This window comes from Brassica rapa, chromosome A03, assembly GCF_000309985.2.
Source record: "Brassica rapa cultivar Chiifu-401-42 chromosome A03, CAAS_Brap_v3.01, whole genome shotgun sequence".
In the NCBI taxonomy this organism is placed as follows: domain Eukaryota; kingdom Viridiplantae; phylum Streptophyta; class Magnoliopsida; order Brassicales; family Brassicaceae; genus Brassica; species Brassica rapa.
The window spans coordinates 30,977,055-31,000,383 of NC_024797.2; the positions used below are offsets into that span (position 1 = coordinate 30,977,055).

General features: G+C 35.6%; 6 protein-coding genes, 1 non-coding gene and 1 pseudogene across 11 annotated transcripts; 7 read left to right on the top strand and 1 right to left on the bottom strand.

The window, feature by feature from the left end:
• The first annotated feature begins 1,006 nt into the window (after window positions 1-1,006).
• LOC103862316 (methylcrotonoyl-CoA carboxylase beta chain, mitochondrial) lies at window positions 1,007-7,879 on the top strand. Of its 2 annotated transcripts, XM_009140009.3 has the most exons (10): window positions 1,007-1,225; window positions 1,579-1,843; window positions 1,917-2,036; window positions 2,484-2,918; window positions 6,472-6,562; window positions 6,635-6,867; window positions 6,945-7,109; window positions 7,200-7,406; window positions 7,479-7,535; window positions 7,600-7,879. In XM_009140009.3, the coding sequence occupies exons 2-10, from the start codon at window positions 1,604-1,606 to the stop codon at window positions 7,801-7,803; spliced, it is 1,752 nt and encodes a 583-aa protein (XP_009138257.1). In that variant the 5' UTR covers window positions 1,007-1,225; window positions 1,579-1,603; the 3' UTR covers window positions 7,804-7,879. The 2 variants fall into 2 exon arrangements, with proteins under 2 accessions (XP_009138257.1, XP_009138258.1); XM_009140010.3 differs by lacking the exon at window positions 1,007-1,225 and having other exon boundaries at window positions 1,286-1,843; window positions 1,917-2,010; window positions 2,491-2,918.
• A 105-nt stretch (window positions 7,880-7,984) lies between these two features.
• Window positions 7,985-8,057, top strand: TRNAR-UCU. Its single transcript has one exon. It is a non-coding gene; the product is annotated as a tRNA-Arg (tRNA).
• Window positions 8,058-8,975: 918 nt separating this feature from the next.
• Window positions 8,976-10,453, top strand: LOC103862317 (caffeoyl-CoA O-methyltransferase 1). Its single transcript, XM_009140011.3, has 4 exons — window positions 8,976-9,225; window positions 9,306-9,530; window positions 9,619-9,750; window positions 9,951-10,453. The coding sequence occupies exons 1-4, from the start codon at window positions 9,100-9,102 to the stop codon at window positions 10,242-10,244; spliced, it is 777 nt and encodes a 258-aa protein (XP_009138259.1). The 5' UTR covers window positions 8,976-9,099; the 3' UTR covers window positions 10,245-10,453.
• A 422-nt stretch (window positions 10,454-10,875) lies between these two features.
• LOC103862318 (protein IN CHLOROPLAST ATPASE BIOGENESIS, chloroplastic) lies at window positions 10,876-12,929 on the bottom strand. 4 transcript variants are annotated; one of them, XM_009140012.3, is made up of 10 exons: window positions 12,745-12,928; window positions 12,463-12,546; window positions 12,305-12,379; window positions 12,179-12,221; window positions 12,040-12,097; window positions 11,791-11,946; window positions 11,639-11,701; window positions 11,464-11,558; window positions 11,301-11,382; window positions 10,876-11,229 (listed from the first exon to the last, which is right to left on the bottom strand). In XM_009140012.3, exons 1-10 carry the CDS (start codon window positions 12,818-12,820, stop codon window positions 10,972-10,974), a joined length of 990 nt encoding a protein of 329 aa, XP_009138260.1. In that variant the 5' UTR covers window positions 12,821-12,928; the 3' UTR covers window positions 10,876-10,971. The 4 variants fall into 4 exon arrangements, with proteins under 4 accessions (XP_009138260.1, XP_033142648.1, XP_033142647.1 ...); XM_033286757.1 differs by having other exon boundaries at window positions 12,463-12,591; window positions 12,745-12,835; XM_033286756.1 differs by having other exon boundaries at window positions 12,040-12,221; window positions 12,745-12,929.
• A 126-nt stretch (window positions 12,930-13,055) lies between these two features.
• LOC103862646 lies at window positions 13,056-16,636 on the top strand (annotated as a pseudogene).
• LOC117125703 (probable E3 ubiquitin ligase SUD1) lies at window positions 15,552-16,348 on the top strand. Its single transcript, XM_033287466.1, has 3 exons — window positions 15,552-15,650; window positions 15,737-15,883; window positions 15,968-16,348. The coding sequence occupies exons 1-3, from the start codon at window positions 15,552-15,554 to the stop codon at window positions 16,346-16,348; spliced, it is 627 nt and encodes a 208-aa protein (XP_033143357.1).
• A 1,651-nt stretch (window positions 16,637-18,287) lies between the features above and the next one.
• Window positions 18,288-20,138, top strand: LOC103862319 (CBS domain-containing protein CBSX2, chloroplastic). Its single transcript, XM_009140013.2, has 8 exons — window positions 18,288-18,612; window positions 18,697-18,784; window positions 18,870-18,934; window positions 19,045-19,093; window positions 19,347-19,402; window positions 19,515-19,630; window positions 19,703-19,760; window positions 19,848-20,138. Exons 1-8 carry the CDS (start codon window positions 18,430-18,432, stop codon window positions 19,920-19,922), a joined length of 690 nt encoding a protein of 229 aa, XP_009138261.1. The 5' UTR covers window positions 18,288-18,429; the 3' UTR covers window positions 19,923-20,138.
• A 542-nt stretch (window positions 20,139-20,680) lies between these two features.
• Window positions 20,681-23,181, top strand: LOC103862321 (classical arabinogalactan protein 9). The gene is made up of 7 exons (XM_009140014.3): window positions 20,681-20,938; window positions 21,043-21,147; window positions 21,224-21,350; window positions 21,443-21,514; window positions 22,282-22,327; window positions 22,421-22,775; window positions 22,868-23,181. Exons 1-7 carry the CDS (start codon window positions 20,893-20,895, stop codon window positions 22,903-22,905), a joined length of 789 nt encoding a protein of 262 aa, XP_009138262.1. The 5' UTR covers window positions 20,681-20,892; the 3' UTR covers window positions 22,906-23,181.
• The last annotated feature ends 148 nt before the right edge of the window (window positions 23,182-23,329 follow it).

Below are 23,329 nucleotides of genomic sequence, written 5' to 3' on the forward strand. Positions count from 1 at the left end.
ATAATTTTAAATAAATGCATAAAATAACAGAAAACATAAATAATTAAAATAAAAATAAAATAACATAAAATACGTAATTTAATAATTTGGAAAATCCGTTCCGGATCCGCTAAGGTCGGTGAAATATTGCTCAAACGGAGAAGTCTGAGAAAGAGCTTGTTGATCTTGTGATTCAACATTTCGCTTTGATATTATTTATATTTTCCGAACTTGAATATACGCACGGACATTTGGATCTTGTATGAATGAGCGTGAACTCGATGCACCAATTGAACTTGGAAGAGAAGCTCACCTCCGAATATCGAAATTGCAGATGATGAAAATGTCCAATTTCAAAAAAAAATTGCTCGATTTAGGAATATCAAAGATAAAGAAGCTCATTTTTTATTACGAAATGAATTAGTTGATCATTTGTGGGAAAAATATTATAATGCTCATTGTTGAACTCACATATATATTGTCTTTTTAATGATTTCTTATACTTTTTAATAATAAATATTTAATTCAAATAATTTATATTTTAATTATTTATCGTAAATATAAAATAGTTGGGGTTAATTGGTAAATTTTTATAAGTATAAGATTTTATTTGCAATTATTAATAACATAAAAATGAAATCATTTAAGAAATATTATTTTTGGAGTCGAAAATAGAGTAATACATTGAAGTAAAACCTTAGTCCATTTTGGTGTTGCATCCTTTTGGAGTAAAAAATGGGATAATAATACATTGGAGATGCTCTTAGATCCCTCGGGAACCCCATCTTCGCCATCTCAGGTTTCTCCTATTTTTTTGTGATTTAGACACACACACTCTAATTGATTTGGTTAAATCCCACCGTACAACAATTCTTCTTCGCCTCGTGATCCACATCATTAGCACACGAACCGTGTTCTCCACTGCAACAGAACAGATTCCGACATGCCAAAAGAACTAGGAAACGCTTAATACTACTTATCTCCTGACCTCAAATCCCAGAAAACTACATCCACAAGGCTGGCCACATCATTGCTTTTGCTGGTAACCACATCCACATGTTAAATCCTAGACAACTACATCCACAAGCCCCTGTCCACTCAAGAAACGGAGATGGTGGTGGTGGTGGTGCTGGCCGCATAAAAAACAGCGATGGTGATGGCTCTTGAAAAACTGGCAAAGATGGTAGACGGTGGTGGCCGTGGAAGAAATCGCAATAGTGGTGCAGAGCAATTACGCAGAAGGAAGGTAATAACTTTTTAGTTAGAGTGTTAGCAAAAAAAAAAAAAAACTTTTTAGTTAGAGAAGAAAAGTAAAAATAAAATAAAAAATTGATAAATGGTTCCGATGTCAAGTTTTATCTTTCAGTTTGCCCAACAAAAGTCTTAACTACTTCTTAAATGCCAAAGGGCAAGATTGTAAAAAACAACATCCATAAAAGAAACAATGCCTCTCAGGCAAGAAGTATCTTTAGAAGTAAAAAAGAGAGAATTGTGTCTAATCATGTAACTCACTCTAAAAAGTACTCGGGACATCACAAGTCGTAAGCTTTCAGTGTGTCTGAAGTGAGATCGGTTTTTTTTTTTTTTTTTTTGAAAAAGAGAGATCGGTTTTGAGAGGACGAAAATGTTAAGGCTTTTGGGGAGAAGGGCAGTTTCAGCTTCTCAAGAGCTTACTAGTGTTCATCAATGGAGGATCCGAACCGATTCAAAGCCAGATCCTTTTCGGATCTTCCGGGGACTACTACAAAAGGGTTTCTGCGTCGGAGTTCTCCCTGACGGAGTTGACAGAAAGTCTGAGGCTTTTTCTAGCAACTCTATCGCCATGGAAGGAATCTTATCCGAGCTTCGCACCCACATTACAAAGGTAACTAATCAGCCTTTCTATTGTTTGCAGAAGATGATGATATGTATAATTGTTCCTCGTTGGAGTTTTGTAGGTATTAGCTGGAGGTGGAGAGGATGCGGTGAAGAGGAACAGAAGTAGAAACAAGCTTTTGCCTAGAGAAAGGATTGATAAGCTTCTTGATCCTGGTTCGTCCTTCTTGGAGCTCTCTCAGGTTTGCATCAGAGAAAAATCTTGAGTTGATTGCTGATTAATGCTGAATGAGACAAGAGTCTAAGATGAGAGTATTGTTGAGTGTTTTGTCTCCTAGAATAGGGTCTCATACATCATTAGATGTTTCCCAGACAGCATTCTTTATATTTAAAGTTCAAAATCTTATTCCACAGATTGAAAGTTCACTATACGGTCGTAGTTTGGGAGGGTATCTGATGTTATACGATAGATAGTTCTCGTGGAGAAAAGAAATAGCTCGTCCACTCCCTAGAATATAGTTGCATAGCTTTATTGATTGCGTCCCACTGGAAACAGATTTAGCATTTGTGTGTTTAATCTCTCTAGCTGGTTTATACGGTTAGGAAAACAAAAGAAGATTGGACAATTTTTACAAGTAATAAAAACTTGTTTGATGTCTTTGCTTACTGGATATGAATATGCTTTGAAGCTTGCAGGACATGAACTGTACGAGGACCCTTTACCATCAGGCGGCATCATCACAGGGATAGGACCAATCCATGGCCATCTCTGTATGTTCATGGCAAACGATCCCACAGTCAAAGGAGGGACTTACTATCCCATAACCATCAAGAAACATCTCAGGGCACAAGAGATTGCTGCTCGGTGCAGACTCCCTTGCATATACCTAGTTGACAGCGGAGGCGCTTACCTTCCGAAACAGTCAGAGGTTTTCCCTGACAAGGAGAATTTCGGTAGAGTTTTCTACAACGAGTCTGTTATGTCATCAGAAGGGATCCCACAGATCGCCATTGTCTTAGGCTCGTGCACTGCCGGTGGTGCTTATATCCCTGCAATGGCTGATGAGAGTGTGATGGTGAAAGGGAATGGTACCATATTTTTGGCTGGACCTCCTCTTGTGAAGGTTTGTCATATCCCAAAACTAATCTCTTTCCTGTCTTAGTTAGTTTTAGGCCTGCGGATTTGGTCCAAACCAGCCGAACTGAACTGAAATTTTTAGTTTTGGGTTCGGTTTACAGTTTGAGTTCGCTTTACTTCAGTGGAATTTTGAAAGAAAATCAGTTTTCTCTTTGGTTCGGTTATCGATTTTCAAAAAAAGAAAAAAAGACCAATAAAACAAAAATTAACCAAAAATAACCGATTAACAAAAGTAACCAAACCGAATTAACTGAAAATATCCAAACCAACCAAAAATAACCAAATTTAACCGAGTTTATTCAAAAATTTATACTGAATTCCAACCGAAATCCCAAAAATTGATTATTTCGGAAAAAGGTATAAAACCAAAATTAACCGAAAACCGAACTGATTTTTCGGTTCATGTCGGTGGGATTGTGGCCGAACCGAAAATACCTGAACCTAAAAAAAAATCGAACAAACCGAAACCGCAGGCCTAGTTAGTTTAATCTCTACTAATAAAAGGGAGCTTTTGAGGCTCCATAGGGCGTCCACATCAGCGGAAAAAAATTATCCAGAAAGATGACACGTGGCATAAAATATAGTTTTACATTTTAATATTAATTATTTTCGAAAATTATAAAAAATATGTAAACATACAGCATTAAAAAATGGAAGCGTCCACATCAGCGGAAAAAATTTATCCCGAAAGATGACACGTGACATAAAATATAGTTTTACATTTTAATATTAATTATTTTCGAAAATTGTAAAAAATATGTAAACATACAGCATTAAAAAATGGAAAAACTACATTAAACATGTGTAAGATTACCATTGTTCACTAAGAAAACGGGTTATCTTCATAATGTAACATTAGAATTTTATTAAAAAAAAGAAAAAAAACATAAATATAACTATTTGACTATTTGTCCAAGTTCTTCTATTAAACATTGCCGTTTTACACTAAAAATAGAAAAATACGTAAAGATTTAAACATCTATCTTAAAATATAAAATATATACATTAACTAAATATAAAGTATAAGAAAGAGAAATACTCAATATATAGAAAAATAAATAATAAGTAAATATTATAAATATATAAATATACGAATTATATATACAATAATAAGTAAATGCACAATTATTAAAAAATGAAAAGAGTATATTAAATATTAAACATCTATCTTAAAATGTAAAATATAAATATTAAGTAAATAGAAAGTATTAGAAAAGGAAATACACAATTTAAAAAATGGAAAAAATACATTAGTATTTAAACATCTATCTTAAAATGTAAATCAATCTTAAAATATAAAATTATTAGTAAATAGAAAGTATAAGAAATAGAAATACACAATATAAAGAAAAATAAATAATAAGTAAATATATAATATAAGTGAATACCAAATTTAAAAAATGGGAAATTACATTAAGATTTAAAAATATATATTAAAATTTAAAATATAGATATATTACGTAAATAGAAAGTATAACAAATAGAAATATACAATTTAAAAAATGGAAAACATACATTAAGATTTAAACATCTATCTAAAAATGTAAAATATAGATATTAAGTAAATTAAAAGTACAAGAAATGGAAATACATATACATGAAAATAAATAATAAGTAAATAATGTAAATATATAATATATGAATTATATATGTAATAATAAGTAAATACACTATTTTTTTTAAAATGGAAAAAGTTCATCAAGCATTAAACATCTATCTTAAAATGTAAAATATATAATATAAGTAAATACACAATTTAAAAAATGGAAAAAGTGCATTAATATTTAAATATCTATTTAAAAATATAAAATTTAGATATTACGTAAATAAAAATATAAGAAATGGAAATAAACATTTTAAAAAATGGAAAAAGTACATTAAGATTTAAGCATCTATCTTAAAATGTACTTCTATCTTTAAATGGTAGTAAATTATATAAAAATGGAAATACCACATTAAACAAAAAAAAATGTATAATTTTACATCAAGAAAGTCCCTATAAAACTCATTATTCCATCCACATCAACCTCACACTATTAAGCAAAATTTCAAAGCACTCGAGCAAAAAAATGGTTTCACTATCAACTCTTGCCGTCCCAGAAACCTTTAATGACATTGAATGAGATTTTTTTATAACAACAAACTTTTTGTTAGGTGGATTCATTGTTGGGAAACCCGCAACTTCCAAAAGCCAAACTTATTCATGGGAATTGAATTGCTTTTCATAGACTCAAAGGTATTCTTACAAATTTAAATTAATCTAATCTATAATTTTATTGTTAATATTCATACTAACTCTTTCATGATCAAACCATTTCAGTTGATAACCATTCAAGCGTTTATCCCGAAACACTTCCTTCCTCGCCGAATCAGGTATTGGTTCATATTGGTTTAGTATTGTTTTTGGTTTACTAACCGGTTTAGGATGGTCTTATTGTAAATATAATTTAAGTTGGTTTAGCATATATTATGTTTAAAATAACTTAAATTAAATAATAATAATATTATGATTAAAATATAATTTTAGAGAGTTTTCAAATATAGTTTACAGAACATTATAGGTGATGAATTTAATTTATTAAATTCGTTTATTACTTAAAACTAAGTTTTTTAAAAAACATACTGAGTTATAAATATCAATGATGGATTGGTGAGTATAACATGAAGACAAAAATATAAATATCTGATTTTCAAGATAAGAAATTCAGCTTTTATTCAGATACTCAATATATAATATCTTAAATTATGTTTTAAAAAATATACATAATTTATATATATAGATTAATCTTCCAAACTTAAACTATTATATTATATATGAATAATGTTTTTAAATAAAAATAATTTCTGATTTAAAATAAAAATAAAAACAACAAATGTTTATTTACAAATAATGGATGTAATTTACATTATACTATCATTTAACAAGTATTAGATACGTTTTGATATATCATTATTTTCTATTCCCAGAAAACAATAAATTGTTAAACATCAATATCATCTAGGTTAAGTATACGAACAACAAAAATTCAAACATCACAAAAAATATTTACATAACCATTATAATACAATAATTTAATCAAAAATACAATTAAAAAAATATTAAAAAGAATAGTTATATACTTAATATTTGAAAATAAAAGATATTTTTGCTAAAATTGTACTTACCTGGCCAAGGAGATCGACCATCTTTTTACGGATCGATCGAATGTTGAGCATGTGGTCGATCCAAAAATACTCTGCAGTTTAATAAAATCTCTAAAACATTTATTCCAACACTCAAAAGATAGTTTTGCTAAATATGATAACTAAATAGCCAATAAAATTACAAAAAAATATTTAAATAGTAAAAAATATGTTAATTTAACGTGTTAAAATTTAAAAATAAATTTTAATTATGACATGCATTTTAACATTTATATAAATATAAATCATAGCCTAAATATAAATAATTTAACAACTTAAACTAGAAAAAATAAAAATCCCGGGCGTAGCCCGGGTTAATCCCTAGTAAGCATGTGAAAGCTAAAGTGTATGAATAGGCTGCCACAGGAGAGGTAGTCTCAGCTGAAGACTTAGGAGGCGCCACGGTTCACTGTAATGTCTCTGGTGTCTCTGATTATTTTGCTCAAGGTATATAAATCTCTTTCTTGTAGTATCATGTGTTAAGAGTTTAGAACTAAAGAAGTTGCTCTAATCTTGCAGACGAGCTGCATGGACTCGCTATTGGAAGAAACATTGTCAAGAATCTGCACATGGCGGCAAAACAAGGGAAGGAAGGAAGCAAAAACGTTGAATACAAGGAACCGCTCTATGACATAACCGAGCTTAGATCCATTGCTCCTGTAGACCACAAGCAGCAGTTTGATGTCCGGTCTATCATTGCTCGGATTGTTGATGGGAGTGAGTTTGATGAGTTCAAGAAACAATACGGCACTGTGAGAAAACGCTTCTGAGAGACTTAATTTCTTTCCACGTTATGGCTTCTTCTCACTGGAACTTTTTATTTGTGCAGACGCTTGTGACGGGTTTCGCTAGAATATATGGTCAGACGGTGGGGATCATAGGGAACAATGGCATACTGTTCAATGAATCTGCACTAAAAGGATCTCACTTCATCGAGTTGTGTTCTCAGCGTAAAATCCCTCTTGTTTTCCTACAGAACATCACAGGGTTTATGGTAATTAAAAGTGTTTCTGTTGTGTTACTAACATAATGATAAAGAGTGTCATGTGTCCTGATCTTGCTAGCTCTTTTTTTTTTTTAACAGGTGGGTTCAAGAGCTGAGGCTAATGGAATTGCAAAATCTGGAGCAAAAATGGTGATGGCAGTCTCTTGTGCTAAGGTACCAAAGATAACTATTATAACGGGTGCAAGCTTTGGTGCTGGAAACTATGCTATGTGTGGCCCTGCGTTTAGTCCAGACTTCATGTTCATGTGGCCAAACGCTAGAATTGGCATCATGGGAGGTCCTCAGGTAAAACCATTCCTAACCATAATATTTAAAAGAATCGGAATGTGTTTAATCTTGAGGAGGAAAACTTTGCAGGCGGCTGGTGTTTTAAGTCAGATCGAAAGGGCTACCAAGAAGAGACAAGGAGTAAAGGTACTAAATAAAACATTCTCTTCAACATTGATGGGAGATGAATATGGAGTTTTGTGATGTGCAGTGGACAGAGGAAGAGGAAGAAGAGTTCAAGAAGAAAACGGTGGATGCGTATGAGAGAGAGGCAAGTGCTTACTTCTCAACGGCGAGGCTTTGGGATGATGGAGTGATTGATCCATCTGACACAAGAAAGGTTTTGGGACTTTGTCTCTCTGCTGCTTCGAATCGTCCTCTTGAAGATACTCGTTTTGGTGTGTTTAGAATGTAAAACAACTTTGAAACATTTTACATTTTCGAATAATAAGATTACATAGAAGTGGAAAAAAAAGAACACTTTCATATTACCTGCAGAAACTAGCCGACAGATTCAAACTTCGTTAGCAGTTGAAATATGGTTCGAATCTTAAAAATTAATTAAATTAACTCTATTTCGATTGAATATCAAGAAGGCACCCGTGGCCCAATGGATAAGGCGTCTGACTTCTAATCAGACGATTGTGGGTTCGATCCCCACCGGGTGTGTGTTTTTTAACACAATCACTTTTTTCCTTTTTTTTGTTGACAAAATTAGCATAGAGGACTTTGATTAAGGAGTAATACTAATAGTGACGAAACCTGTTGAACGATTACGGATCTGATTTTGAAATTAGAAACATAAGCTTAAAAATCGATCCAAATCAACATTTTACAAGTAGCTAAAGAACAAAGTTGATTTTGATAGGCAGAAGAAAGGAAAAAATCCTAATATAATACGAGATAAAAACCACAAAAGTAATTTCTTTAAATTTGGTGTAAAATTATATTGTTGTATTAAATGGTGTGATTTTAAGTATTGTGTTGGAAAAAAGCTTTTGTATAAAAAAATCACAGTACAATAGAACTTTAGTGTTGGGCTGGAGATGACCATAATCAACTCCTCGTAATTGTAATGTGGAAACAATATTTTTAACAAATAAAAGGAAGGATGATTATAAGGAACTCCACCACCAAAATACGTTCACCTACCACACACAGACGAATAAACAGAGTTGTTGGATCAACCTTTTTGTTCCTCTCAGGTTGATATTCTTCTCTACTCACCAAGTCTCCTTTATTTCCCTCTCTTTATAATTTCAATATATGCAGAAAATATACCTCATTTTATTTTAAATTACTTAAGATACACATTATTCTCTATTTTCAGTATAATTTAATTGGAGAATGAAAATCCAGATATAATATAACAAATACTCCTACATGATAGTATTATGCAGCAAACATTTAACTGACTCATAAATGCAAAAACATACTCTTATTATTCACTTGTGTCACAAACCACGCCACACAATAACGCCACCACCCCAAGTGTGTCTGAAGCCCACCACAGGGCTGGGACCCATCTTAAGATAGCGACTGACCAATTGCGTGTTAGGAGAGTTTCACCAACCCCGGACCGGGAATCATAATACCAGATTTCATTGAACCGGTTTCATTTTCTCTATTATATATATCGCTAATGCCATCTGTGTGAATCACCCAAAAACATAATCGTCAATCTCAGCAAAACAAAACAAAATACAGAGAAATGGCGACGACAACAACAGAAGCAACGAAGACTTCTCCTACCAACGGAGAAGACAAGCAATCTCAGAATCTCCGACACCAAGAAGTCGGTCACAAGAGTCTCTTACAGAGCGACGATCTCTACCAGGTCCGTTTCATTTCAAAACGCTGCCGTTTCTGATCCAGTCCAATAATAAACTAAACACAATCTTAATTAACAACATGCAGTATATTCTGGAGACAAGTGTGTATCCAAGAGAACCAGAATCAATGAAAGAACTCAGGGAAGTGACAGCAAAACACCCTTGGAACATAATGACAACATCGGCAGATGAAGGACAGTTTCTCAACATGCTCATCAAGCTCGTTAACGCCAAGAACACGATGGAGATTGGTGTTTACACTGGCTACTCTCTCCTCGCCACCGCTCTTGCTCTCCCTGAAGACGGCAAAGTAAAACATCTTTCTTCCTCTGTTTTTTTTTTTCTTTACTGTATGATCTGAAAAATGAAGTTAAAAATTTAATATTTTTTATCTTCAGATTCTGGCTATGGACGTTAACAGAGAGAATTATGAGTTGGGTTTGCCCATCATCGAGAAAGCTGGCGTTGCTCACAAGATCGACTTCAGGGAAGGCCCTGCTCTTCCTGTTCTTGATCAACTCGTGGCTGACGTAAGCATCACATAAAGTAAAAAAAATAAAATAAAAAATAATCACATTATGGCCTAATTACTTAGTTAAGGTTAATTTTTAATATTTTGGATGGGATTTTTCTGTATAAGCATATTTGTTTCCTTTTTCATATAAGGAAGAAAATTATATTATTGGTGATTTTATTAAGGTGGTAACTTATCGTGTGTGGTTGGGTGCAGGAGAAGAACCATGGAACGTATGACTTTATATTCGTTGATGCTGACAAAGACAACTATATCAACTACCATAAACGTTTGATCGATCTTGTGAAAGTTGGAGGAGTGATAGGCTACGACAACACTCTGTGGAACGGCTCTGTCGTGGCTCCTCCTGATGCACCAATGAGGAAGTACGTTCGTTACTACAGAGACTTTGTTCTTGAGCTTAACAAGGCTCTTGCTGCTGACCCTAGGATTGAGATCTGCATGCTCCCTGTTGGTGATGGAATCACTATCTGCCGTCGGATCAGTTGATTGATACCCACTTTTGAGTTTGGGTTGATTATTTTCATTTCTCGCTGCCTTTCATTCACCAACCATCTTTATGTATTTTGTTATGTAATATCTCTATTATCCTTGTTTTTACTTTATTTGGTGAACAAAGAATGTATCCTACCTTTTGTTTCGTTTGTTTTTCATTATAAATGATACACCATCCAAAAGAAGATATAGTCTTTTAAGTTTTCTTGAGAGTTTCAAAGAACACATGTATACTTATAGACAAAATGATTACCATGCCATACTGCAGCTTAATATAATCAGCAAATCAATAATATTCTTTTACATGAGGAACCTACAAAGAATAAATATTGGAGCTCTCTATTACCCTCTTTAAAGATCGTGTATTCTGAATCAACAACCAATCATCATGAACTTAATTTGTTGGAAGTGTCAACTAAAACAATACTCAAATTAATAATTATATATATATATTAAGAGAAAGAAAACAACGAAGTAGGGAAGATTAGGTCATCAGTCTTTGAAAATATATTGATAAATACTAAACACATGTTAGGTGGTTTCAGCTAAACTACTCGAACAAAAAGATGAGTATCATACACTTTGCTTTAGAGTTCAGACCTTTTGTCAAAAGAGAGAAGAAAAATTAGTTTAAGAACTATTAAAGACATTTTCTTTAGAAACCAAAACTTTTGATGTTATTACAATGATCTCATAGACAATATAAGAGTTTTTTATTTTTTCATTTGTCATCTGTGTACAAAATGAAGTTAGACATGTCCTTTAATCCAGCCTCTTCATAACATTTAGCAATATGGTGCAAAGATTCAGACCATGTTCCTTCAATAGATGCCAAGTCCAAGAGAAAAGCAGCAACATCCAAAGCAACTTGAATGGGATCTTTACCTTTCTTCAAATCCTCAAAACGACCTTCATCACTCACTTTCTCTCTTATGAATTCGATTTGCTCATCTTCCCATTGTGCAATACTAGCAACCTCCTGCATAGTTAAAATATTATATAGCACATCCACATTCATTCCTTTAAAATGTATCATAAACTTTGACATGCCTCATAAGGACATCCTAAAGTCCACCAAGGTGACTTCAGTGCTACTCTAGCCGCTTCTTTTGCTTCTGAATCACGTCCAACCCTGCAAACAAGAAGAGCCTTAGATAAGTGTTTTCTTTCATTTTACAAAATAATAAAACTGAGAGTTGATGAAGTTACAAACTTCTGCAGTATGTTTGCGTAATACACAAAAGGCCGTCCAAATCCGGGAAACAGATCTTTCCTTGTGTAGAATTCTCCTGTCACCATAGCTGAAACCTTCCAGAAAAAAAAAAGAAGTCTCTTAAAAGTTTCATAAGTGAAGATTCAGAGACATTATATGCTTTAAAGATTCTTACATGATCTCCTTCATCGAAATGCCGTAATACTTTCTTCTCCAACACATCAGGAAACAGACCAACCTATTCAACACCACAATAATGTTTACTGTGGTGTACATAATGTCTTTCATAGATAAGCACAGTAAATGGTTTTTTTTTTAAACGCTTGCCTTCTTTAAGACATAAACATCGAGATTATCAATCTGAGATTCAGCAAAAGCACCCTTTTTGTAAAGCTTCTCGCCTGCCTCCGCTGAAGCAATGTAAAGTTCAGACATCTCTTGCGCATCTTCTTCAACAAGAATCCGGTGAATATACTCATCTACCTGGATATCAGACACTGTAACTCACTTCTCTTTCTCATGGAAATAAAGAATACTCTTTAAGAAGACAGAACTAGAATGAGATGATGAATTTACATTTCTAGCTATAAGCCGGACACCACTCCTCCAAACTTCAACAACAGGCATATCCAATCTGTTCTTGGATAACAAAAGGTTAAATTCAAACAACATGTAATTAAGAGTTACCAAGAATGATCTGACCAAAATGTCATACCCTGGTGGAGCAGTAGGCCATCTCAGAAGCGCAGTAACAGAGCCTACTTAGACAATAAAACAAAAGTAAACAGAAAGATTCTAATAAAAGGGCTAATGGAATCGATCAAATGTTGCATTTTTTTACCTGAAGAGTCCTTAGAAAGCGGAATAGCAAGAGGGATGAGTCCCTGCTTAGTTCCAGGAGATATTATGGTTTCCCCTGCCGATGAAAACACATATTGTTTATAACAATGAATCAGTAACCAGAACTTGCATAACTGTTGTATCATTATTATATATAACCTCTTGTTTGAAGAACTTTGAGTAAGTGTTGAAGATGCGTTGGAGGTTCAGTGACAGCTACTTCTTTGATAAATGATACATGCCCTGCAACAACAACTCTACTAGTAAGTCCCCATCCCAATGTGATATTTGGAGATATGTTACAAATGAATTCACTAACTGTTGTCTCCACCAAGATTAATTTTAAGACAAAGAGACAAAGCTCAAGCACAAACCATACACCATTTCTCTAATACAATCACATCAAATTTTAGAAAATTACAGAGTAAAACGAGAGAATACCAGAAGAGCAACAGGAGACAGTAGCTCTGGTCTGGCGCAAAGGGAGAGCAGAGAAAGGAGTGAACAGCGAACTCATGGCTCCTCCTCCTTATCTCTCTCTCTCTTCTCTCCTCCATATACTCTCAAGCTGATCTGTTTTGGGCTTTCTTATGGGCTTTTTTATTTCTCTTCAGCCCAAACCCAAATGCTAATAACGCGTAGTAAATAAACAAGCGGGAAGGTCAATTTCGTCAAATAACCGGTTAACAAATCCCGGTTTAGTCTAACTAATATTAAACCCAGAGAATTTGCCCTTGCGTATCACGGTTCGTAAGAATAATACGAAGAGGATAAGTATAAACCCTAAACCCCTTTTTCAATCGCTTACTCAACCATGGATTACGCAACCAAAGTATCGATACACATTGATGACGAAGACGATGAGGAGGAGGAGGTTTGCAGGATTTGCAGAAACCCAGGGGATGCGGATAATCCGCTTCGGTACCCGTGCGCTTGCAGCGGGAGCATCAAGTTTGTCCACGAGGATTGCCTCCTTCAGTGGCTTAGCTTCTCCAAAGCTCGTCACTGCGAGGTTTGCAAGCACAGTTTCGCATTCTCACCGCTTTACGCTGAAAACGCTCCCACGAGGCTCCCTTTTCACGAGTTCGTTGTTGGAGTCGCGATGAAAGCTTGCAATAGCCGTCTTCCGCGGCTGAGCTTCGTGCTTTGCGTCTGGCTTCTCACCGTTCCTTTCGTTACTTTTTGGATGTGGAGATTGTCTTTCCTTCGGTTTTTTGGTGAAGAAGCTCAGAGGCTTTTCTTAAGCCACGTGTCCACCACAGTTGTTCTCATCGATTCTTTGCTTGGGTTTATACTATCAGCGAGTATCATGTTCGTTCTCCGTGAAGCGGCGTCGTTTAGGGATTACTTTAGGCATTTGAGAGTTTCATTGTATGAGCTGGTTGGATTGGAGGGTCCGTTGTTTCGTTTGGTTGAGAATGCCTTTAGTGTAAGTTTGATTGTTTATTTTTCTTATTTCTGTTTTGACCCTCTCATTAAAAATTGTGCATATACTTTTGCAGGTTCTGGCAAGCAATATGTTATTCATTGGTGGTGTCATCTTTGTGCCCTTCACACTTGGACGGGTTATATTGTACCATTTTGCTGATACTGGTCTATCGTTGAGAAATATTTTAACTCTGAGTCTGAACAATGTGCTGACTGCTGCTGTCTCGAGTTTGATTAACAATGGTCAGCTCACAGAAATGGTGAAAGTCAATGGAAGTGAATTGAGTGGAGCAATCGATACACTATTTGTTGCTGCTGCTGGTCTCTCATCAACGCTATATGATGTTACAACTCTGACTGTTGGGTACATGTTTATTGTCTCTCTGGTGCTCCTTTACCTTGGAATCACTGCGCTGATTCGATATTTCAAGGATGAGCCATTGACTGTTGAGGGAGTTTATGGGATCGCTTGGATAGTAGAAACTGTGTCACCTCTCCTTGGGCAGTTCTTGGTAGTAATGACACTAGGAATCAGACTTGTCTCTTTTGTGGTCGTCATTTTTGGCGTCTTCCCCCTGATGTGCGGGTGGTGGCTAGATGTTTGCACGGTTACAATGTTTGGTCAAACAATGTCCTACAGACTACAGTTTTTATCAGTTTCTCCACTTGCAAGCTCACTTGTTCATTGGGTTGTTGGAGCCGTGTACGACTGGTATTCATTAATATTGGAGAACCTTCTTCGACAGGTACCGTGTTCCCCTGCTCATAATTTTGTTTTTGTTTTTCCTCTGCTACTATCTAATCATTGTTCCCCACTTTTGTGCTAATTTGCAGGTTCTTCGCCCTGAAGTTTTGTATTTCCTTTATGGTCCGGAAGATGATGAGGAGGAGGAGACAATCCGTTATTTGATTCATGATCCAGTACACAAGATTGCTCGCGATGGTTTCTTATCTGGTGCACAGTATGGGAGTTGGATTGTCTTGCTGGTGTTTTTACCAGTTAAACTTGCGATATGGATGGCTCCTTCAGTCTTCCCTCTCGACATATCGTAAGAAACATTTTGCTTTTGGAGATTCTGTGTTTGAGTATTATGTCTTTCCTAACTTGTGCATCTACACAGTGTATCGGACCCATACACTGAGATTCCTGCCGGCATTCTCCTGCTTACAATATGCACACCATTTATCATCGAGCATTTTAGTATCCAGACCACAGTTGTGTCCCTTCTACGCTGCTGGTTCACATGCGTCGGTTGGGCCCTTGGTTTGACAGATTTTCTCTTGCTAAAAAACCAGAGGACAACGCTGGTCAGGAACAAGAAAATGGTGAACCAGGAAGGCAGAACAGAGCCATAGCTGCTCTTCCAGCCGCTGATGACCCAAACAGAAGTCTCCTCCAAGAGTAAGTACTTCAGAAATAACCTTGTAGCTTGTTTTTATGCTTTGAATTTGTGCATGCTTGAAGAAGTGTTTGTTTGGTGTATAGAGTTTACCATGAAATGAAAGTAATTTTTATTTAGCAGGTACAACTTGCAGCTCCGGATAACCCTTCTTCTACTTGTTGCATCGGTTACTCTTCTTCTGGTCCATTCTACATTGATAGTTGCACCAGTTTCTCTTGGTCGTGCTTTGTTTAATGCCATCCCAGTTCTCCCAATAAGGCATGGAATCAAATGCAGTGGTAAATATGATGGTCCGCTTCATTCTTTAAAATAGATACAAAATTTTAACAGAATCTTCTCCTAAATTTTGTAGATTTGTATGCTTTCTTCACTGGCACGTATGTCATTTGGACTACCATATCTGGTGCCAGGTATGCTATGGAGCACGTCAAGTCAGAGAGGACTTCGGTCTTGCTTAACCGAATATGGAAATGGTGTGGGATTGTCATCAAGAGCTCGGTCCTTTTAGGCATATGGGTAAGTGGTTTGTTATACTGGTTGTTTTCTTATCAGCTTTTTTGAGACACTCCAAACTCATTTGACTCTTGATTCTTACTGAACAGGTTCTTATCATTCCGGTACTAATCGGACTTCTGTTTGAGCTTTTGGTGATTGTCCCAATAAAAGTCCCAGTAGATGAAAGCCCTGTCTTTATCTTGTATCAAGACTGGGCTCTTGGCCTCATCATTTTGAAGATCTGGACTAGACTGGTAAGTATGTTCCCCTCACGGCCTTAAAAATATATATATATCTTGTCACTGAAAGACAACGACAATGGATATGTAATGCTTCAGATGGTGGATGATAGCTGGAGAGCAAAGTTTGAGAGAGTAAAAGAAGATGGCTTCTCAAGGCTTCAGGGGTTATGGGTACTGAGAGAGATTGTACTCCCGGTCGTGATGAAACTGGTAACGGCATTATGCGTGCCTCATGTCCTGGCGAGAGGAGTGTTCCCAATGCTCGGATGTCCGCTAGTTGTGAACTCGGCGGTCTACAGATTCGCTTGGATAGGCTGTCTCTCGGCGAGCCTCTTGTGCTTTTGTGCAAAAAGATGCCACGTCTGGTTCCGAAACCTTCACAACTCGATCCGTGATGATCGTTATATCATTGGTCAGAGACTCCATAACTCTGGGGAGGAAGCCGCTTTGGCTGTAAAGGAAAGCCAAAGCAGTTGAAGTTGCAGGAGATAGGTGAGTGAGATGGTGGACGTAGACATAGACGTGCAATCTAACAAGAAGCTTAGAAAAGAAGATTGTGTGAAGGATAAGCCAATATAAAAATGTGTTAGTGTCCCTAGCAGTTCCAGTGGAACACCATTGTATATATCTAATTAAATATAGTTTTAACTAGTCAAATCTTATTATATTGGTATACTAGGTTAAGATCCGCGCCTTGCGCGGGATGAATATTATATATAAATTATTTTTAAGTATTATCTATTTTTTACATATTATGAAATAATAAATATACATTAATAATTAAAAATTTAGTAACTATTACATATATATAATTAAATTGGTACAAATACTTAAATAAATTTTATTAATCCAGACAAACATTTTTTTTATATTTTATATGATATAAAATTAATTTTAAATGATATTAAGATATATAGTACATTTTTAACATTGACATCTGTTAAAAAATATTTTATACTCATATTATTTTTGATCACTTGTATTTCTTTATAACAAATATTTTTAATCAATGATAATAATTAAAAAAATTGTGGGATGTTTAATAGTTTTAGTAATTCATAATTTTAAAAACAATCCATGCAAAATTTAAAATCTTAATTTTAAGTTGTCAATAATTGTTCAAAATGTTTATCAAAAGAATTCAAAACAAATTCGAAATTAAAACAAATATGTATTTTATATGGTATATAATTTATTTTTGAAAAATATTAATATACATATATATAATATTTATTATATGAGATTTCCTATTTATGTAATTTTGTAATCATTTGTATCTTGTTATAACATAAATTTTAAACCATGGATCACAAAAATTTTAATGTGATTTTTTTTAACAACTTTAGCCATTTGTATTCGTTTTTTAAAATTCAAAATATAACATATACGAAAAAATCTAAATTTTTATTATATAGTTAATGTGGTTGTTTAATTTATTTTAATAAGTTAAAATTTTAAAAAATGATAGAAAATAGACTAAATTTTATCAAATCTTTATTATTCAAAATCATTAATTGTCATATATATACTTTAGCCACATTAGGTAATTCCGTGATTTTTATTTAAGGAAACAATGAAGAATATTTATGATTAATTTATGGTTAGTTTAATAAAAAGCTTATTATATATTTCTATGGACCAACATATTTTTTTAAAGATTCTAAGAATGATTGTGGTGAAGACATGTGGCTACAAAATATGTTGTAATGCTTCTTCTTTAATATATAGGGGATGTTGTAATCTATGAATGTTCCCGTAACATTATATCGCTGAAGACGGGTTACTAGTGTTCTTTTTTTTTTTTTTTTTGGGTTACTAGTGTTCACGGAAGATGAAATTGGGATCGATAAGGTCCACTGCTGGTTATCTGCCCTTTTGACTGTCAATGCTGCTTCTAGTCTTCTTTTTTTTCTTTCTTAAACCAATTTTAAAGCTTTATTGTACATTGAAAAGTGGATCAATTCAGATGAATAATCTTAGTTGACACAGGTTGTGATGCTTGGATGTCTTGTTTGGTTAAAGTCTTTGTCATTGCTTGTGGTGTGTAACATTCAGGATTCTTGTTTTCCAGCACATTACAACGTTTAGTCTAAGTTTTGGTGCGTGAATGTGACAAGTAGATGACATTCATGGTTTGAAGTTTATATTAAAGTGTATTCTCAAGTGTTCCTCCGTAGATATTACATCTGATTCAACGATCACGAGATTCACGACATAAAAATCAAACAACAATTAAAGCCAAAAGAGCGTTCAGATTTGGGTTTCTTCTTGGACTTTGTTATTTGAAATAAGTGGGGAAAAAATCACCCAACCAAAATTGAAGAACCAAAACACGGACCAGTCGACCATGTATGAAACATGTGGATGGTGTCCCCACCAATCACAAACTTGTCTACTTTTTTTACCACCCAATCAAAACAACGCTTCTCTTTCTTCTCACTCTTCATCTCCGCCCCTTTTCTCAAGTTTCAACCTTTATTTCTCACAACAACAAGTAATTGTTTTTTTTTTTAATTTTGCGTTGGGATTCGTGAGAAACAGAGGAGGATAAGCTAATCATGGGTTCGATCTCTCTGTCAAATTCTCTGCCCATACCGCGACTTCCACTACATACATCATCACTCAATCCATCATGCCTTCCTTCATCCTTCTCTCTTCCTCCTCGTCGCTCCACTTTTTCACCGCTAGTCTCGGCCTCGGCAGTCTTCGCAGCTCCTTCCGGCGTTAATAACTCTGTTCCTGTGAGTGCTTATTATTCACCCTTTTCATTTTAAAAATTGAAACTTTTTTTGTTGGTTGGTTGATCATGTGAGATTTGGTTTCAGGGTAAAAACGGGGGTTACACAGTTGGTGATTTCATGACAGGGAAACAGCATCTTCATGTTGTTAAGCCCACAACATCTGTCGATGATGGTAAGTATTCCAAAGATGAAAAAAAAACGTTACTTGTATGTCTCTTAATCTGTTTTTTTTTTCTCCCTCTTTGAAATGTTAACAGCATTGGAACTTCTGGTTGAGAAGAAAGTCACGGGCTTGCCTGTAATTGATGATGATTGGAATCTGGTATATAGCCTTTTCTCTCTTTTGTTATTGTGTTGTGTCTGAAGCTCGTGATTAGCCCATAGTATATGTATGAGATTTTACTTACTCCTCTGCTCTAATTTCCCCTGTAGGTTGGCGTTGTTTCTGATTACGACTTGCTTGCACTCGACTCCATTTCTGGTAACGTATCCAACTTTTTGTTTAATCTTCAGTTGAGTTTCTTTGTGTAATGAATCACCAAAGTATATGGTTTTGAATATTTTAAATCAGTTAGTAAGGAGATAAGACTCGTAATTCGTTTTGTATGATCTCAAATCTAGACTAAAGGTGGATCTTAGTATTGTTGGCACATAGTTTAGTTTTCTTGCTTAGTTCGGTTTATGGGTTTGTTTGGTGAAGCAAACTCTAACCTCTATGTCTTTTGGAATTATAGGCCGGAGCAGCCAAAATGATACAAACATGTTCCCTAACGTGGACAGTTCATGGAAAGTACGTTTTTACTTATCCACTTGTTTGCAATTTATATCAGGACAATTGTTTGTCACCGTTTGATGAAACTCTCCTGGAACTTATATGATATTTGGACTTGTTTTTTTGTCAGACATTTAACGAACTCCAGAAGCTGATAAGCAAGACACATGGGAAAGTAGTTGGAGATTTGATGACGCCTTCTCCTCTTGTTGTCCGTGGCTCTACTAATTTAGAAGATGCTGCCAGGTGCCATTCTCCTCCCTGGAGAATATGAGCTCAGCTTTAAAAAAAAAATCTCTAACCATTTGTTGTCCCCAGGTTGCTACTGGAAACAAAGTTCAGAAGGTTACCAGTCGTGAATTCAGATGGAAAACTGGTGAGAGAATCTCAATTTTTTCTTCTTCTTTTTTGGTTTGATCTGACCTTTGTCTTTTGTCTGTGATTGGTGGCAACAAAAAAAAAGATTGGGATTCTAACAAGGGGGAACGTTGTAAGGGCTGCACTGCAGATCAAGCGGGAAACCGAGAACTCAACCTAGCTAGCAGCTGGTATAGAGCAGAGTTCTTAAACCTGCCATATAATAGTTGATAGCAAATCTATTTATTCGATTGATAAAAGTATATATAATATGTACCTATCCCCTCTCATTTGTCTACCTTCACAAGCAAATTTTTTTTACTTTAGGAGTAACTATTTGTCAAACTCAGAATTCAAGACGATTGGTATCTCATATTATTATATTTTTCGTGTAGCACAAGAAGTCCACTCTCTAATATATCTTATATAACCAACAAACACAACGACCAAACACAAGTCGAACTAGGTCAGGAGGAGTAACAATGGTGTTGGTGTTTTTTTTCTTACCTCCTCGAGGGCAGTGGTATGCCTGACGTTAGACGTCTCTACAACATGCTGTTAAAAAGAATGTAGAGTAACTCAGGGAAGGATATAGTTCATGGCCATGTTACTAATATTGCTCAAAGATTCTCTTCAATATGTGTATATGCCAAGTGCTGAAGCTTGGAAGAGGCTCGCAAAAGTCTCCGACCAAATGCCTCAAACAGACTTTGTCACTTGGAGAACCTTTGATTTCTGGTTTACTCACAGCTTGATCGACCCAGTGATGCGCTGCTCTTGTTTGTCCAGCGTGGTTAAAACCTGCTGCAGCTGAGTTCACACTTGTGTCTCAGTTGAATGCTCACGTCGGTAGCTCTCTTCGTGACATGTACACACGTTATGGATGATGCACAATTGGTCTTGTTGTGGCTTTCGCAAGAAACACACTTATTGAACACACATATTTTTATGTAAAGTCAAAGTTACGATCATGACCTTACGATACGCGTGTTTGGGCTCTTTGAAAGCAACTTCTGGGAAAGTCGAATTATTTATATATTAAAGATATATTTAAATCACGGACCTTCAGCTCATCCTCATCCTCATTACTTTCCTCAAATCTCTTGTTTATCTCTCAAACCCTAGCAATCGAATCTTCTTCAATCCAATTCATGTCGACGATGTCGGGTATTCAAGGCCAGATCCTCGAGGTCACTGGTTAGTAGTGCCCTTCTCTTCGATTCATTTCTCTTCCCCTGATTCGATTCGATTCGATTCTCACAGAAGTTTAATTTTGTTTTTTTTCCTTTGTGATTTCTCAGTGGTTGGTTGCCAGAAACTGAAAGACACGGAATGGTTCTCGAGGCAAGATCCGTACGTTGTCCTCGAGTATAGCGGCACTAGGCACCGTACCCGAACCTGCACAGGTTCGGATCCGAACCAAATTTTAGAATCTTTTTCTACTTAAAGTTAGTTTTGATTTGATTGGTTGGTTGGTTTCAGATGGTGGGAAGAACGCAGTGTTTCAAGAGAAGTTTATGTTCACTTTGCTTGAAGGACTTAGGGATCTTAAAGTTGCTGTTTGGAATAGTAACACTCTCTCCACTGATGACTTCATTGGCAATGCTACGTATGTTAATTTCTCATGTCTACTTTCTGTTTGTGATTCACAAGTAGTCGATTTGGAATTGAGTTTTTTTTTTCTGTTTGTTGTGATTATAGGATTCAGTTGCAGAAGGTTCTTTCTCAGGGATACGACGACTGTACCTGGACTCTTCAGACCAAAACTGGCAGGTAGCTTCATTGGTCTTCACTAGTTTAGCTGACTTTTGCTTTGAGGACATCATGTTTGTGACTACCTAGTTGCATTGTTTATCTGATTTTTGGTGATGCGTATGCCCATTATCTCGAAGAAAGACTTTTGATGTAGTTTTTTAGTAGCATGCAGTGCTTGAATAATATTTAATTTCCTCATTTGGTTGCTGCCTTCCTGTGCCCGGTGCTTTCTACTTTAGTGAAATGATTACTTCTTGCCACTTATTTATATTCTTTACATGGAAAAATGGTTTCTTTTTGTTCACTGATAATAGTGTTTTATGTGGAGTTTCTTGTCATCTTTTCTTTTAGTAGAAATGCAAGATTTATCTTTATTTCAGCAAAATTGCACTTCTTTGTTTGTGGGTTTCCTTCCTAGTGTAATGTGATGAGAGCATCTTGCAATACTCATGTTTCTACACTGAGCTGACTCAACCATTCATCAAATTGGGTTTTTGTGGAACTGATGATATAGAACTGAACCTACTGAGATATATCTCTTGTTAAGTTGCCTAAAAATTAGCAGTGAGGTCTCATTTAAACGCTGTAATGTCAATTAGAATCATAGAATTTTAACCATGGCGGATATGTATGACTCAGTGACTGACTGGAACTTTCGTTATCTTATATTCCCTAAAGTCAGTTACAACAATCTGCAAAGATTTTGGTTGCTTGTTCTCAGTGTTTTCTCCTTGTAATTATTTGATTATAACTTCTTCTAAAAATGCATTACCTTTGTCTTTCAGATTTGCGGGAGAAGTAAGACTAATACTGCATTATGCAGGCGCAAAGGTAAAGCCAAGACTTCATTAGCAACATTGAGTTACATCTTTCATTTATCGACAAAACGGGGCTATAAAGACAAAATCTGTTTCGTGTATGCAGAAACAAAATTACGGGTCTGTGCCATCAGCACCACCATATGCCCCTCAAGTACCTCAATACTCAGCACCGCCCGCTCCATCTCCATATTCATCACCACCATACTCTGGACCATCTCCGTACCCACAAGGACAATACTCTCAGCCGCAATCGGCATACCCACCAGTTTCAGCTTATCCTCCTCAGCCGTCTGCGTATCCTCCTCCTCCCTCAACTGCTTATCCTCCCGCTCCTTCAGCTTACCCTCCCGGTCCTTCGGCTTACCCTCCAGGTCCTTCAGCTTACCCTCCTCCTCCGCCATCCTCAGCTTACCCTCCTCCTCCATACCCTCCTCAACCATCACCATATTACCCACAAGGTACATTAATACTCTTTTTTTCTTCTGATCTAAGGTTTGCTCGTCTGTTCTTGCTCACTGGTGGTTGATATTGTATTCTTCTTCTTCTTCAGGTCCATATCCAGGACAATACCCTCCGCCTCCGTACTAAAGCTCCGGCGTTTAGAATTGACAGGAAAGTGGTTATGATGCATAGATCATAATACTAGTGATGCTATTACTAGAACTTTGTGACGATTTTTTTGTTCTTTTCTTCTTTCTTTGATCCTCCCTGTGCTTTTGTTGGCCTTTGCGAAATGTAGCTTAATGGTTAGTTTTATGCAATGGTCATTGAGACTCATTGGGGAAGTTTGGATATGTTCATATTAAGCCAGCTTGCAGATTATGTTTCAGAATAATCGAATTATTTACCTTTAAAAAGACCTTATATTGTGGTGTGTATGTGTGTGTGATTCATCCACCATTTTTAGTCACAATTTCTTAAGAGCAGCTAATCATCGAACTGCTCAGTGATTAGTATATAATTTATTTGGTCAATGTCTATCTAGCCCGATGTTTTAAAAGTCTTTAACAAA

Bases quoted from the DNA above. Each gene is read 5' to 3' on its own strand.
- LOC103862316 (XM_009140009.3), top strand. From the start codon at position 1,604: ATGTTAAGGCTTTTGGGGAGAAGGGCAGTTTCAGCTTCTCAAGAGCTT. The intron at 2,919-6,471 runs GTTTGTCATATC...GTGTATGAATAG, and splicing joins CTGGACCTCCTCTTGTGAAG to GCTGCCACAGGAGAGGTAGT. The intron at 7,110-7,199 runs GTAATTAAAAGT...TTTTTTTAACAG, and splicing joins AGAACATCACAGGGTTTATG to GTGGGTTCAAGAGCTGAGGC.
- LOC103862317 (XM_009140011.3), top strand. From the start codon at position 9,100: ATGGCGACGACAACAACAGAAGCAACGAAGACTTCTCCTACCAACGGA. The intron at 9,226-9,305 runs GTCCGTTTCATT...AACAACATGCAG, and splicing joins AGAGCGACGATCTCTACCAG to TATATTCTGGAGACAAGTGT. The intron at 9,751-9,950 runs GTAAGCATCACA...GGTTGGGTGCAG, and splicing joins TTGATCAACTCGTGGCTGAC to GAGAAGAACCATGGAACGTA.
- LOC103862318 (XM_033286755.1), bottom strand. From the start codon at position 12,820: ATGAGTTCGCTGTTCACTCCTTTCTCTGCTCTCCCTTTGCGCCAGACC. The intron at 11,947-12,039 runs GTAAATTCATCA...TCTGATATCCAG, and splicing joins TCCGGCTTATAGCTAGAAAT to GTAGATGAGTATATTCACCG. The intron at 11,559-11,638 runs GTAAGAATCTTT...TTTTTCTGGAAG, and splicing joins ATTTCGATGAAGGAGATCAT to GTTTCAGCTATGGTGACAGG.
- LOC117125703 (XM_033287466.1), top strand. From the start codon at position 15,552: ATGGAGCACGTCAAGTCAGAGAGGACTTCGGTCTTGCTTAACCGAATA. The intron at 15,651-15,736 runs GTAAGTGGTTTG...CTTACTGAACAG, and splicing joins CGGTCCTTTTAGGCATATGG to GTTCTTATCATTCCGGTACT. The intron at 15,884-15,967 runs GTAAGTATGTTC...GTAATGCTTCAG, and splicing joins TGAAGATCTGGACTAGACTG to ATGGTGGATGATAGCTGGAG.
- LOC103862319 (XM_009140013.2), top strand. From the start codon at position 18,430: ATGGGTTCGATCTCTCTGTCAAATTCTCTGCCCATACCGCGACTTCCA. The intron at 18,613-18,696 runs GTGAGTGCTTAT...ATTTGGTTTCAG, and splicing joins GCGTTAATAACTCTGTTCCT to GGTAAAAACGGGGGTTACAC. The intron at 19,403-19,514 runs GTACGTTTTTAC...TTTTTTTGTCAG, and splicing joins ACGTGGACAGTTCATGGAAA to ACATTTAACGAACTCCAGAA.
- LOC103862321 (XM_009140014.3), top strand. From the start codon at position 20,893: ATGTCGACGATGTCGGGTATTCAAGGCCAGATCCTCGAGGTCACTG. The intron at 21,148-21,223 runs GTTCGGATCCGA...GGTTGGTTTCAG, and splicing joins CCGTACCCGAACCTGCACAG to ATGGTGGGAAGAACGCAGTG. The intron at 21,515-22,281 runs GTAGCTTCATTG...TTTGTCTTTCAG, and splicing joins CTTCAGACCAAAACTGGCAG to ATTTGCGGGAGAAGTAAGAC.